General features: G+C 40.6%; 1 protein-coding gene across 7 annotated transcripts in view; it reads left to right on the top strand.

Annotated features, from left to right (window-relative positions):
- The window catches only part of FBXW11 (F-box and WD repeat domain containing 11), a 76,522-nt gene that overhangs the window by 35,301 nt on the left and 26,204 nt on the right, over positions 1-15,017 (top strand). For all 7 annotated transcript variants that reach the window (XM_054841454.1, XM_054841453.1, XM_054841450.1 and 4 more), the window contains 2 exons: positions 4,236-4,298; positions 5,372-5,597. In XM_054841454.1, the coding sequence (XP_054697429.1) occupies positions 4,248-4,298; positions 5,372-5,597 (277 nt within the window). In that variant the 5' untranslated portion in view covers positions 4,236-4,247. The remainder of the gene's footprint in view (positions 1-4,235; positions 4,299-5,371; positions 5,598-15,017) is intronic.

The raw sequence follows: 15,017 nt of genomic DNA, 5'->3' as shown, positions 1-15,017 counted from the left end.
CATGCTGTTTCTCTTCGGAGTCAATTAAGCGACTGAAGGCACTCCCAAGTCCTTGCATGGTGCAAACCTAAGAGTTCCCTGCCTGTAGCTAACAGAAATCTGCTTAGCCTGTACAGGTTTGATAGATTTCTGCTAGAAAAGATGCAGCTTTTTTTTTCATGTATCTCCTGAGTGAGGTGAACCTTGCAGGCCGAGTGCCATTCATCTACAGAAAAACTTAGGTGCTTTTGCACCTAATGTCATACAGTCATACCTATGTGGAACTATTGTGCTTGAGACGCCAGTTTTAGTTGCTGCCAGGTATCTAAGGATCTTAATTGAAATTCTGATTTATGAAGTTTTATAATACCTACAAAATTTTTTGCCTTTGGGGATCATTCATGGTTGCTTTTACTTTAGAAGCTTTTCATAATCTCCAAAGGAAATTAGCTTTATGTAATTATGCTGCTGTCAGTACCTCTTTCTCCCCAAGTAACTTTTGAACCTCTTTGCTGTGTTCATCTGCATCTCATAGAAATCCTAAAGACTTGTGGTATTGTGGAGCAGAAAGACTAAAGAAAGCTTGAAGTTACTGCAGAACTAGGCGAGGAATACGGGATGCAAATCTTCAGGAAACAAGCTGTTAAACTTTTACAAATTGCTCTACAAGCTGCAGATTTTACTGCCATTGCTGGTTTTACCGTTAGTGAAAATAAAGGCAGAGGCTTTCTTCAGTGTAACTTTATTCAGTTGGGTTCTAAGAACTCTAAGGCAACGGAAAACTCTGCTCAGACCCATTGTTACTACTTCGCTGTTGCTGCCATTCCCAGTAGGGGATGGAGGGTGCTGATGCCAGGCTAATTAAGGAATGACAGCTGGGTGGAAATATCATTCTCCTTTTGCAAGAGCTGTGAGCAACTTACCAAGAATTTCTGGAAAAAATGAACTTACAAACAGGATTAATTGACGATATTTAGAAGCTAGGCTTCCTCTGTGAGAAAAAAATCAAGGTTGTTCTTTCAGAGTCTGCAAGTTGCGGGTCAGTCGTATTGCAGGAGTAACTGAAGGAGAGCTCATCGCTTGCTTCAGGTCTTGATGCTGTTCAGCTGCAGAGAAATGGAGCGGGGTCCATGTTAAATCCACCATAAAGCTCCTTGGGAAAGCTGCGGAGGCAGCCGGCACGGTGGCTTTCTGTAGAGGGTGGGTGGGGTAAACAGCGAGGTGCAGGGCGAGGGAAGGGAACAGCATGATGAAGGGGAGAGTTGAGCTTGTAGATGCGTATCTTCCTTCTTGCACAAGAGCTGGAGGCCTTCCCCAGCAAGGACTGGTGACACCAGCTGTTAGGAATTTTGAAATTATTCTTCTGCCAAGTACTGTGGATGTACAGGACAGATTAGGGATGTCTAATTGCTTTTTCCAGACAACAGGACAGGATCCACCCGCTCATCTTTTAGTCTTCAGTTAATAGGCTAAGTGGTTTAGAGACACATTAGAGTCTTGAGTTGGGATGTACGTGATCTGGGGAATGACCCCTAACATGAAGCGTTTAAGACAGAAGTAGAGCGAGTTTATTAGGAAGAGAAGATATAATAGGGAGAACAAGCTGTGTAGTTGGGAGCAGAAAGGGAAAGAATGAAGGATTAAAACCGTCAAGCTCTGAAACAGAGTAAGAAAAAGTAGAGTGAGTTTAGGAAGGGAAAAGAGAGAAAATGCAATAAACACTGTAGTAGATACCATTAAATTAAGACATCTACCTACTTCCTGGTTAGGTACATAAATACAATGTTTAATTTCCAGCCCTAAAAATCAATCCATGTAGTCCGTCCTCACATTCATGGCCCAGATGTTGAAAGGGCATGGAAATAATCTCTCAGCAGCAGTACTGCCTGTGCTGGGCCACCAGTTGGGGGATTTCAGACACTGTCATCTTAGCCAAGGACGTAGCATCTCCCTAAAGCCCGCTGCCCAGTTTTCCTTACCGAGGCAGTAGAATTGAGTAGGTGCACAGCAAAGACAAAAACTTGCTCTGCAATTCGTAGCCTGGCGTGGAAGTCCGATCGTTTTGTTGAAGTTTGTGTTCTTGCACACTTTGCGTTACAGTGCTGCTGTAGTTTATTATGTGTTCCTAGAATGAAAGGACGTAACATTTAGGAGACAGTTCTTACCCTACATCCCAGGGAAAGTTAGCAATGATCTCTGAGATGTTTCCCAATACAGGAGCAGAAGAAAGCAATGGCAGAGTCTCGCCGTGACCTACCGAAGGAAAGTTAGGTTGGGGCTAAATTGGTACAATGTGGGATTTTGGCTGAATACGCTGACCCCGTTCTCTGTGGGAGTTCCTGTGCCTTGTCTTAGCGCAGAGGATTGATGCATATATTTGCTCTTCAGCTGCGGCGGGATGAGACGTTCCTTACTCGTTTAAGCACGTACTAATTGAAAACACTTTTAACAACATATAATCACTGTAATGAGTATTTCTACCCATTCAAATTTAAAATAAAAATTTAAAAAAAAAAAAAAAATCCTGCGAAGTTCCCTGGAGTGGTGTTTGCTGGTGTGGGCCACTTGGGTACCAGTAAGTCTGTGGCTGGTTTGTGCTCCCTCTTGTGGCACCGTGCAGCGGGAGAGCATCGTTTGCACATTGTTTGCACATCGGTGATAGTGCTGCTTATGAGCAGTGTGTAGTTATGAATAACTGGAATGGCCCTCGAGACTATAATTTTGAAAATGTAGACAGTGTCGTTTACTTTTCCAGTGTTACTGTTCTATGTATGTCCAGAAACACTAAAGTATGTGTATCTTTGGAGTAACACAAAACCTTTACTGCCTTTGTGCGCTTTTGGATTCCCCGCTAGCCGTCTCCTGGGCTTGTATTTGTCATTGCCATGTGCGCCATAACTAGATAGACTTGAGTTTTTCCATCGCCCAGTGGACACAGTTTTTGTAACGTAATCTCTCGTCCTCGTGGTGCATGTTTTTTCAGACCTAACTGCAAGGCAGAAAAGGGTTCAAGGTAAACTTGAGACAAAGCAGTGTAGTCAGGCGATGGAGGAAGGCTTGCCTGTGGGGGTAATACTGTTAATTTTTCAAGCGTTCTGGTTTTGGTGCAGTACATCCCTTATGCAAGAAAGAAGAGGAGATGAAGCGGTGAATGCTTTTGAGGTGGAATTGTGTTTTAAATGGGGGTGGATGTAGTTAAGGGGTTAATCCAGAGTCTGTGATGGAAAGATGAAAGGAATTGTGTGACTTATTCCATCATGTGTTTTACTTGAGTGCGTTGTTCCTCTTTCTGCTGAGACAGCTGATAGAGGGGAAGAAGGCTGAAATAAATACAGACAATGTTTTAAGATGTTCGGTTTTTCATGATAGCGTTCTGCCTGTTAGCCAGTGTCTCCTGGGCATGAATACCGGGGAGGACAGGGTTGGCAGGAAGCTAAATGAGCAGGAATCACCTAGGTGCGGGGTACTGATGAGGAGGTGGAAATAGATGGTCCTGGTGGTACAGACAGCAAAAGGGAGCAGATCGTTAAGGAACAAAGGAGTGAACGATTTTGAAAAACTGAGGTAAGGTCTAAAAGAAACATTTGCAGCTGAACGTTTATAGAAATTCTTACATCTCAATGTCGAACAAAAGGGAAGAAAAAAGTATGCAGGAGCGGTTACGATGTGGGGAGAGCACTGTAATTAAGTCAGGGTGAAGAAAGATGGTGACTGCCAAGGGTTATAGGACACAGACCGTGGCAGTGAATTACAGAGGCCTTCTGCAGAGAACGGTCCCTCCTCCTTGTGGTAAGCTAGAGCTGGCAAAAACATTGATATTCTGTTGCATGTAAGTAGTGTATAGTGATTTTTTTTAAATTTTTTTTTTCCAACTAGATGTATGCAATTTAACTTTGGCAGAAAGTGCTAGTTGATTACTTTGACAGGTTTAATTACTTTGGCTTGAGTAGGATGAAAGTGAATTTATTTCCCAGTGAGACAAGTGTTGAAAGGCTGCATGAAAACCTGTCAAAGGAAATTGAAGAGGGGTTGGGGAGTTATCTTTACAGTAAATGGAATTGACAAACATGTCAGTTAAAAGGGGAATTTATTTATAATACCCAGGTTTTGTGGCCAGAAAGCTTTGATAATTCTGTTCACTGGGAAAATGAATTTTATCTGTTCAATTGATTTGCTTTTTTGTAATGCTTGTAGAGCAAGGAATTGCGATAGAATAAAAAATTCAAGTAATAATTCTTTTTTTTTTTTTTTCCTAGAACACATCAGTAATGGAGGATCAGAATGAAGATGAGTCTCCAAAGAAAAATACCCTATGGCAGGTAGGACTAACATTCACGTAGAAAGAGTTGGCATGATTTTATATGTTTCTGCTTTTAAGAAACTTCCAAATCTTGCGTGTGCATAATCATCCACGTATGTAGTTGACTGTATCATCCTAAAATTAGCTTAGCCTTCAAGTGAAGGATGATGCCAATGAATAATACTTGAGAAATTACTAGATCTTCTCAGAGTTCTGTAGTTTGTGCTGACCTTGAAAGGGCGATTCTACATCGAAGGATACTTGGGAATACAGTTCCGCCTCTCTGAGCACTGTCATTTGAAAGGAAAAATTCAACTCCTTCACATGGCAAGGAGTTGCAATCAATTTGCTTTGAAGAAGTTTGGGAGTATTTCAGAGAGCTGACAGTTGTTCCCCAGCAGCCCTCTTGGTCTCCTGAAGGGCTCAGAAGAGCCTGGCATCAATCTTTGGTCTATTTACTAATTAGCAGTGAGTCCTGGGGTGTTCTTGTAGTGTCCTTATTTGTAGCTAAAGCTCCCAGGATTTTAATAATGTTTATATGTGGATGTCCCAAGTATTGACGTGAGCTGTTTTTCAAGAACAAAACAAGCCCTTGACATCGTGTAATTCTCAGTTTTCATTTATGGACAAGCAGTTCAACACTGACGTGAGGGTCTTGAATTTTTGTGTTAATTAGTTAATTAATACCCGACTTTGGTATGTCTCTAAATGTGTATTATTTTAACTGCTGGAACCTGTGTAAATCATTTGTGGAGGCAGACTGCAATACAGAGCAGAAACCCCTGGTTTAATCTGGAAAAGCTTGTTCCAAGAAGAATTAAGTTCCTTACTCTTTAAACAGTAGGAGGTGTAAGGGAACTGAAGTCTTTCAGTGTAAAAAGTAACTTATGAGCAAGGTCCTTTCATTCATCTTTATCTATGAAAGATGAAATTTGCATGGCGTAACTCATAGCTTTAAGAATTTATTTTAAAATTTAATTCTGTTGATTATTTCTTTGCATCTTCGCACATTCTCTTCCTTGCGAGAGTTCTTACAAAGCTGTTCCTGTTCTTGTTTATGTCTAAATACTGATATTCCTTTTCTAAAAACAGATAAGTAATGGAACTTCATCTGTGATTGTCTCAAGAAAAAGACCATCGGAAGGAAACTACGAAAAGGAAAAAGACTTGTGTATTAAATATTTTGACCAGTGGTCTGAATCAGATCAAGTTGAATTTGTGGAACACCTTATTTCACGAATGTGTCACTATCAGCATGGACATATTAACTCTTACTTGAAGCCCATGTTACAACGGGACTTCATCACTGCGTTACCAGGTAAATTAATAGTTATTTTACAAGAGGTGCATTTCTAAATACTTGTCTTGTTTAATACTTTGGGTGTATGCAAACTTTTTGGAACATCCTCCAGATTTAGATTCTGTTGTCTAAGTAAAGTGATGCTTCCTAGTCAAAAGAAGTGCAGGAGGGTCGCTGAAGTCATTCGCTTCTGTGATTAATTGAATTGGCCACTGGATGCCAGTGTTGTTCCATGTAAAAGCAGTTGTGAGCAGCGTATCCCGAAGAATAGTTTGTGTTTAAATTGGAACTGAGTTGTCATAAAAGTTGTATCTCAGCGAGCTCTGCTCTAAATTCCTTTTTTCATGCAAACCCCATAGGTGTAGAAAATACTGTAGAGGTGTTTTCATTTGTGAAGTCTTTATTCCATTTTAGTTTTGTTCTAAGTTTCCCCAATAAATAAAAAGCTGCCTGCTTAGATGAGTGAATCTAGTTTGTCTGGTCTTGTTGCTGACTCAAGAGCAAAAGCACTAATGGGTTTTTATTGTATAGTCCAGCCATGATTCCTTCCTTCAGTTGCTCAGAACCTCTTCTGCCACCGATCAGTATAAACCTGTATCAATAGTTCAGCTATTAAATCTGTTCTTTCACTTGCTGTATGCATTTCTTAAAAAAAAAAAAAAAATGAAGCAGTAATAAGTAGGTGTATAGAATCTTTAGCTTTCAGTCTCCTGGTAAGTTGTCTATATTTTCCCATTAATTTCTGGAAGGAATTGTATCCCTGGATTTTTGCTGCTGGGGAGAATGATTCATTCGATTCTTTGAAAGGTAAATGTGCAGACATTGTTTCCAAAGTGGGAAATAAGTATGAAAGAAGGGGTCAAAATGTTCTGTTTGCCACTGGCAGTATAATAGCACAGATCCACACCTGCAGCGAGTGCATAGTCTGTGGATGTTATCCCAAGAATGCCAAGGCACAACAGCGAACACCGAGAGGGGATGAGGAGGTGATACAAATCACAAAAGGAATTGGAAACTGGTAATTTTTTGAGTGCAGGGACCACTGAAGTAGAGTTCCTTTAAAGGTTGGTCGTATTACAAGCCCTGAAGCTTTTGGTAGCCACTGGTGTGCTTAGGTGGTCTGGGGAGCATGGACTTTCCTGCTATCTGGGACAGAATGCTGCTTGGATGTTACGGGCTTCTGCTGTCTATAGCGCCACTAGGTTTTTCACAAAACCCGGAGGAATTCAACTTTTGGAGGTGATGGGGGGATTTTTGCTCATCTGTCAAGCAAGGCTGAAGTGAACTTCTTAGTTGGAGAGGAATGAAGAACATAGGGTAGGACACAGAAGTGATATGGAATCTCATGTGTGCTCTATTTTCTTAAAAAACAGGCTCAAAAATGTGAAAGAGGGCTATGAAAGGGAGAGCGTGTCCTTTTCCCCCACACCTCGGTTTCTCAGACGTTATTTTATAGAAGACTTAGCTCATCTGGCCACACACACACCAATGTGCTCCTCGTTTCGAGTGGGGAGCTGTCTCCTTTAGGTAGTGTGGATGTTTCTTCCAGCTTGTTTTCAAAATACTGATTTTTGATTTCTCTAGGGAATATTAGGGATTAACTTAAAAAAATAAAGTGAAATAGATAGTCATGGTCGTCGTGTGCAAATATGAGCCTCAATTATAATCTTATTTTGTTTGCTTTTATTTTATACCTCAGGACTGATATCATGGAGGTATGCAGTTCTTTCATTTATATATTTATTGCTAAGAATTTTTTGCCTAAGCTGACACTTACTTACACCACATTTGTATATATAAATAAATAACTATATAAATAAATATATTGAAGATGTAAATACTGGGAACTGCTCCCATAGTCAGCCTTTCTTAAAGGTAATGTGGTGTTTGAAGAAGGTCTGTGTAAATTTACCCAAGAACTTAATCTCAGTTGATTGAAATCAATCCCAGAGTGGACTAATATCACACTAAAAGACAACAGTAAAGTGCTACTTTTTAAAAGATAGTTTCGCTTGTTGTAAAACAAAGGAATTTTACTTCTTTAAACGGAAATAGGTTTTGCTTGCTACTGTCCTTACTGATTTTACACCTGTGAGAATGCAGGAAAAATGGGAAAAGTTTGTTGTATCTGGCTTCACTCCAGTGGAAAAAAAGTGATAATTCTGGTGTGCTTTTCTGTAAGCGGTGGCAGAATGTTTAGTCTGTAGCGCCTGTTCTTACAAGTTGGGCTGTGGTCGGGCGCTTTCCTTTACTACAAACCACCCTCATGACATACAACTAGCTGTATCAGCTATAGCTGTACGGCGTATAGTCGTATCAGCTATTCCAAGTCCTGTTCATCAGGTGGGTTCAGAAGCCTTTCCGCATTGTTTTGCCACATCTGCCAATGGCGTTTCCTCCAGCACGTCAAAAACAACTCTCAAATGGACAGCATAATTGCAAGAATAACTTATGTCACCTCTGTGCTTTTGGTTCTTAATTATCTTTTAGATGTTAATATTCCTTGCATGGTCTCATCCGACTTGTGCCCTTTCCTTAAACAAATTACAGCTTTGACTCTTGAGCACTACCTTGTCACCCTTGATTAGGAAAAAAGTCCCTTCCATATCTGTTTTGTGCGTTACAACTGTTGGAGAACTGTACACTGTGTCAGGCAAGCAAAACCCTGCCAGGCTTCTTTTGAAATTTGTTTTTAAAATAATAAAAGCCTGTGCAGTTGCATGATCTAAGTGACTGTTTCGTATCTAATGTTAGTCAGTTTTATAGAGTTGACATCCCACATTTGGGTTTCATTTTCATACAAAGTGATATTTACACATTGAGCTTTGAAATCCCTGTGGATTTTAATTGTTTTAATTTATTATTGAAATTCAACCAAAGCTTCATCTGGTACCTATAATCAACAACAGCTGTAATTTTCCACCATTTTCTATAAAACTGCAAAAGCTCCTGTAGAGGCATAAGAGTTGGGAATAACGTTTTCCTTTGAAAAGTGTACCAGTAAATGCTAGATACATTTTACTAAAGAAAATTGATAGGTTTTAGTACCGATTTCAGAAACTGTTCATAAAACTAAATGCTCACTGTCTTTTAATGCAAAATAGGTATATGCAGCTATTTCAGGCCTTAGTGTGTCTTAAATGTTCCTACGTGTTGTCTCGAATAATTATAGTGGGCCTATCGAAGTATCTGTGCCTTGGACCTGTTCCTACTATGTTAATTAGGGTAAATATTTTACTTGACGTCCCTTAATGTGAACAATTTAAAATCTGTGTGCTTTTGCAAGCAGTAAAAATCAGAAGAACAGACTCGGTGGCAAAGCTCAGCGTGCAGCTTTCCAGGCTCTCCGTATTCATAGAAGATGAGATTGCCATATTTTAACATCAGAAAACACTTGAGTTTCCGGCTTTTTAAAAATCTGGGTTTAACTGTGACCAGGCTTATACAGAATTGTGAAAATTATGCATCTTAATAAAGGGCTTCTGCCTAGTAATTTGCTGTTGAACCTTAAAACTCAATGAAATACTGACTTCATAATGAACAGGCTGTATGTGTTAAAAGCGTGCAGTCCCAGGTCGGTACGCGTATGTGTGTGTCTTATCGCTGTTGTGGAGGTGTGGTGCCTGATGGCAGTTAGCTTTTATTGAAAACCTTGCTTTAGCTCAATTAAACATTAATGAGCATTTGGTACTAGGATTACACCACAAGCAAGAGTCTGAAAAAGCCTTGGGTTAGCGAAGTGAATAAAAATTAACTGAGCACTTGTCACTTGGGTTTTGTCTCTCCAAACACTTGGTCTGATCCTTCCATCAAACATCCTTCTGCAGATAGCAGTCAAGTCTGTATCTTCTCGAGAACGTTCCTAACCTGTAGAAAACAAAAGTCACCATAGGAAGGAAGATTTTCCTTAGACTTTGAGTTTATTTGGAGAGTTACTCTCCTTAGGATCAGTGTTCTAGCCCTGTCTCTAAATGCTTGGTACGTATGTTACAGTGAAATGATTCTTTTCAAAATTGGATTTTGAGAAAGACTTGGGTCTTAGCGTGATCCTTCTGAGTTCTGCACATGCCACAGAAAGGCACCAGACGCATTGTAATACCCAGTCCCGTTCGCACGCTGGAGCGTAGTCTCTCGCAGCGTTTCCCACAGCGGAGGAGAGGCTTTGGCTGGGGATGCTGGGGCAGCTCTCTGGCGGCACGGTGAGTTTTGTACCTCTCTTTGTCTGAGGAGATGGCGTTAATGACTCCTGGTGCCTCAGCAGCGCTCTGCCAGCTCTGCAGCTCTGCTTCAAACCGTCTTGTCGACAGCCGGAAATGGCAACATTGATCCCTCCAAGAAAGGCTTAGCTTTTGGGTGAATTGGGATTCTGAACTGGTTTTCAGAGGATTGTTATTGCTCTTTCCAATGCAGTTGTGTGAAAGACTGAGCAATTGCAAAATGTCCCTGCTTTGTCCTCTGTCATTGTTCTTAATCACTTCTGTGCAACTGCATTTAATCCAGAGAACTCTTTGGAAAATAGTATTTCACAAGGAAAGAAAACTAAAAGCAATTGAACTTAAGTTGATGAATACACACATTGTGTTACTCAGCCATCACATTCATTTCTAAATAGGAAATCATAAACCCATGGACTCCAGCAGTCCTGTTTGCCTTGTGCTGAAAGGTGTTTGGATAGAAAGCAAGCCCTGGTGGGTGCTGTCTACCATCATGTCTCTGATCCAAATACTTTTTTTTAAGGGTCTCAAAATTGTAATCTAAATCAAATTCTTCTGAAACTACTTAAATGACATGTACGTTCTTACTCACACAAAGGATTTAAAATACAGCGTGGATTTCTAATAGCGGAATACGCTGTATGTCACATATCAAACTCCTAAAGTGTTTGTACTTGATTCAAAACCTGCTATCAAAAATGAGTGATGCAGTAGTCCTAACTCTGAACGGCATTTCAAGTTCCACTCAAGCTGACCTGTTCAGTGTCTCCTGAAAGATGATACAGTTATGTTAGAATTGGGGGGGAAACCCCAAGCCACAAAAAACCCCACAGAACTACGCGCTTGTTGAGTTCAAAGGATGCTTTGCAGTGTAGCCTTTGTATTAGGTTGGTTATTGGTAACTTCACAGCTCCTCAGAGTTCTCATCTCTGTTTCGGGGGAGGATAATTATTTAGTTTGTTGCCAGGAGATGGCAGTAACAGATAAACTTTTAAAATATGATTTTGTGCGTAAATATCATTTGAACATCTATTTGTCAGTCACTTTCTCCCTTGGGAATTGCTCATTGCACATCTGATGTGTTTGTGACCTTTACCTTTCAAAGACTGCTGACGTCTGTAAGCAAGGCGCGAGCCATATATTGAAGTGCCAGTGCGACTGCTTTGTGCCGTAACCTTTGTTTGAGTACGTGGTTGAAATAAGTGCGGAGTTACGGCTTCCTTAGTGCTCTTTGACTAAAAGCATTTAAGTTTTCCTCATTTAAGAAGGTTGGTATACATGTGATGATTGTTTTACTAAATTATGCCAGTTAGGCAAAATTACACTTCTCAACTTTGGAAGGAGAAAAGCATCCAGTAGATGGGTACCTGTTCAGCATGGATCCTGTCGTCCCATCTTTACTAGAGAGAAGTAGCGGTGTTTTGGCCAAAACGTGCCGAAGAACAGCTGTTCCTTTGGCCGCACAGCCAGTTTATTTGATGAACTTTGCATCATTCAGTCACTCGTTCACCTGCAATCTTTCAGGTGCATGAGTAAAGAATTTCACACCTTAAAAGCGCAGACATTGAAAGATTTGCCTGTCATCAGTGTATCTTGTTCTACTGGCTTTTCTGGAACCCAGACATAGCTGGAGCGTGTTTCCCTTCTAATGAAGGGGAATTAAGGTCATCTGAAAAGGTTAGTTTGACGTGTGCCTCTGCTCTTCTGCCACGCCACCGCTGATTAAAAACGCCTTTCACATAGGAAGGACAGGACAGCATCCTTGTATCTCTGGGAGAGCTGGAAGCTGAAAGTCAGTACACCCACATTTTGCAGAAATGCTGTTGGCATCAGGGTGTTTTCCTCTCTTTTTAATAATTTCTGGGCCTACTGATTTAACCCTAACCTACTTTGATATTTAATCCTAGTTTCTTCTAATGTCTTCCAAACTTTGCAGTCATTCATTTTTATATTTAAGTAGTAACCTTGCAACATAGTAGCCTGGTACTTGTTGAACTGAATTATCAACTCTGTAATTTCTTAGCACTGTAGTCTCTTTTATTACCTAATGATTTGCCTAAACATCCCTCCGTGAGGTAAGTGTTGATATACCCTTAACTACGGTAGACGTGCTGGGAGGATAGTGAAGGCACCAGCTTAGTGCTCTGCAGAGGGAGGGGAGGGTGATCTAAGCTCAGATGTTGTATAATGGCTGTCGAAAGAAAAATGGTGCGGGGAAATGGGAGCCTGAAACACCTTTTGTACAGGAACCTCAGTGTACTGCTCTACTGAGAGAGTTTGCAGTTATGGTGGTTAATTGCCATGTTCTCTGCGCTGTTTGCTTTGGGAACTGCAATGCTTTATGTCGAAAATTCTTCCTCTTCAAAATGTAACGTGCTCTGTGCTGGGAAAGTACGTAGAGGGCTGCGTTGTGTGATTACAGCGTTACAGATGAACTAGACGGTCACTTGCTCCATATAGGCTGATTTTATGCTGTTGAATGCGACTATTTTGTACTGAAGTCTAAAATAGCTGTTAGATCTGTTCCCATTAAAACACGGCGTGTGGCCTGTTCACACCTGTAACCCTCAAAATCAGAGAAATGCTTACTCAGCAGACCTGCTCGTTTTCTTTGGTTTTGTCTAGCTGTGGCATCCACTTTGCACAACGAATTAGTTTGCCTTCTTGATAACCAAGGATTCATGATTTCAAACTAACTCTTCAAAATGACCTTGCAGTGATTATATTTTCTGGAAAAACCTTGAGAACTGTTTCAAATCACATAGCATCACCATAAGATAAATACATCCTAAGTAAACTGTGTTTTTAGAATCTCAAAGTTGTTATTTTCTAGAAAAATTGAGATGCGGCAGACTAGAAGACCACTTTTACAATGTATTCAAATGCCCTGGTATATTCTTCAAAGTGCTGATGTAGGAGATGGTGCAGCTTAAAGCTCTTCTGAGTCGTGGTGGTGTTAGGAGAGAATTTGCTGCTTTGGAAGTGGTTAGATTTGAGACCCACCAGTTATTTGGGCCTTGTTACATTTCAGTTATTTGAATCTGTTCTTATGACCAATATTGAAAAATTGGTGTAAACCCAATTTACATTATAGGAACTTTCACCATTATTTATAGCCTTTCTATAGTTCTCTAAATTACGTAGCAGAAATGAACAGATGCTCTTCAACTACGTGTATTGGTTTCTCCTTTCTGTTCGTTTTTGAAGGCCATGCCAAATTTAGCGTGTAGTGGAGAACTAGATGAACACGCTTTCTTAATTCTTTACAAAATCAACAGTAGTTTCTTTGATTTTTTTCAGGGCTATTTGAAGCCTAAAGTAGGCTGTCATGAGATAAAGTGGAAAATTAAAAAGGTCATCATCTCCTAGTTTGAAAGATTTTTTTCTTGCTTGGCCAACTGGCGTATGTTATTCACGAAAATGAAGTTATTCTAGATCTTTGATTTAGCGGAGTTTTTGGGAAAGCAAAATTGCAGGTCCTTTGAAATATGTAACAGAATTACTAGTGATTTTTTTGTGGGACCAATGACACTGTAGTTGGAACATGAACAAGAAAAGTTTGATTGCTATTTTAAATTTAGTGCAAGCATATTATCTAAGTGGTTTCTTTGTATGTACCTTTACTCAACTACAGTCAAGTTTTTAAATCTAAGAGCCTCAGCAGGAGACAAGATGTAGGCAAAGACCATAAGCAAATGCATGCGATGTTCCACCTGGCTTATGTCTGGATAGCTCTGTGGTGGCAGCTTACCGTCTTCATCATCGTTATTGTGGTGCTTGTTCTATCAGCTTCAGTACCCGGTGCTTTTGGATAAGTATTAACGGATATTTACGAAATAACGTATTGCAGCATATTGCCTTACTTAGACCTGGATCAACAGGCAGGACCCCAATTCTGCTATATTTGAACTTCTGCTGGCGTGCTGAGTGCATTTAATATGTAAATCTAACCCTACCATGATATAAAAGGATCGCAGGGGTTAATAAGCTGCTTTTGGTAGCTGGGATCTTCGCAATGAAAGTCGGTGTTTCCCCAGTCCACTAATAACTACTGCTTGTTGGCCAACGTGCCGTATGCTGCAGGTGCAATTAGAGCATGAGAGTTGCCCAGGTACATGTCGTTTCTGGGATGTCGAAGTACTGGCAAAGGGCTTTTGTTTGGACTATTGCTCTTTTACTTGGGAGTTTTCTTGTGGTACATTGCTGAGCTCTTTCTTTGACCCAGTAAAGCTAGCATCGTCAAATCAGCAGTACGCTAACGCATGCATCACTCCGTGGACGGAGAAGGTAGTGTGCCCCGAGAGTGGGAGAGCAGCGGATGCAGGAAAGGTGCGAAGATAACACCTGTTCATATGGCGTTGTAAATACATTGGGAAATCAGTGCAATGTAAATTCCGTTGAGCTGCACAGAGGAATTTGCGGTGCAGAAGCTGAGCTGTCGCCTCTCGTTATTTGAGAGTAACTGGACTCCTGCTGATCCGGAGGTTTCTTAGCTAACTCTCGTACTAGGAACAATGGCACCCATTGGCCCCAAACTTAATGCTGTATTGAACGTTATGGTCAACTCAAAGTTGTTTCAAAACATCCCTCTTGAATTTTTCTCTAGCTGAAGAGAAGCCTCAAAGCCCCCAGCTTCTGGTATAAGTCATTCAGTAATTATTTCTGTAAGTATGGAGGCTAGTGACAGTAAACCAGGAATCAGGATAACTGCCTTAGATGTGAAGCACCGTTTGCAATTAATGAATTACTGTCAAACTCATTGATTTCTCCTTCCTGCCCCGGGCTGCAGGGCATGGTGTCCCTGGCATATGCTTTGCCACCAGAGTCCTGAACAAAATTCAGGAGCGGACTTGGCACCTGCAGGCTATAGAAAGAACTGAAATACAAAAAACGGCCTTGCATTTGATGCTAGAATTTTTTTTTTCCAGAATCTTTACTCATGCTTCTACTGGATATGTCTGTATTTGTTCCTGTGGAGTCCTGTCTTCTGCCGAGTTGAATTCTCTATTGTTATATCTAAGGGAGTAGTAAAAAAACCCTAATGTTTTAATTTCATGTTACTGTTGCTTAGTGAAGCATCTGCTTGAACATGATGATCTTTTTGGACCATGTAGCCCAATGCATTACGTGCTCAAAAAGTCCAGAATTCTGTGCCCAGAAGAGGCAAAATGCTTTCTGCTGCTTGTGTACTGTGCTGAATTTTGGTTGTGCTCATTCTCGCTCT

Source organism: Grus americana, chromosome 14, assembly GCF_028858705.1.
Source record: "Grus americana isolate bGruAme1 chromosome 14, bGruAme1.mat, whole genome shotgun sequence".
NCBI lineage: Eukaryota > Metazoa > Chordata > Aves > Gruiformes > Gruidae > Grus > Grus americana.
The sequence above is the reverse complement of the archived record's forward strand: the minus strand, read 5'-3'. Positions and strand labels throughout refer to the sequence as shown.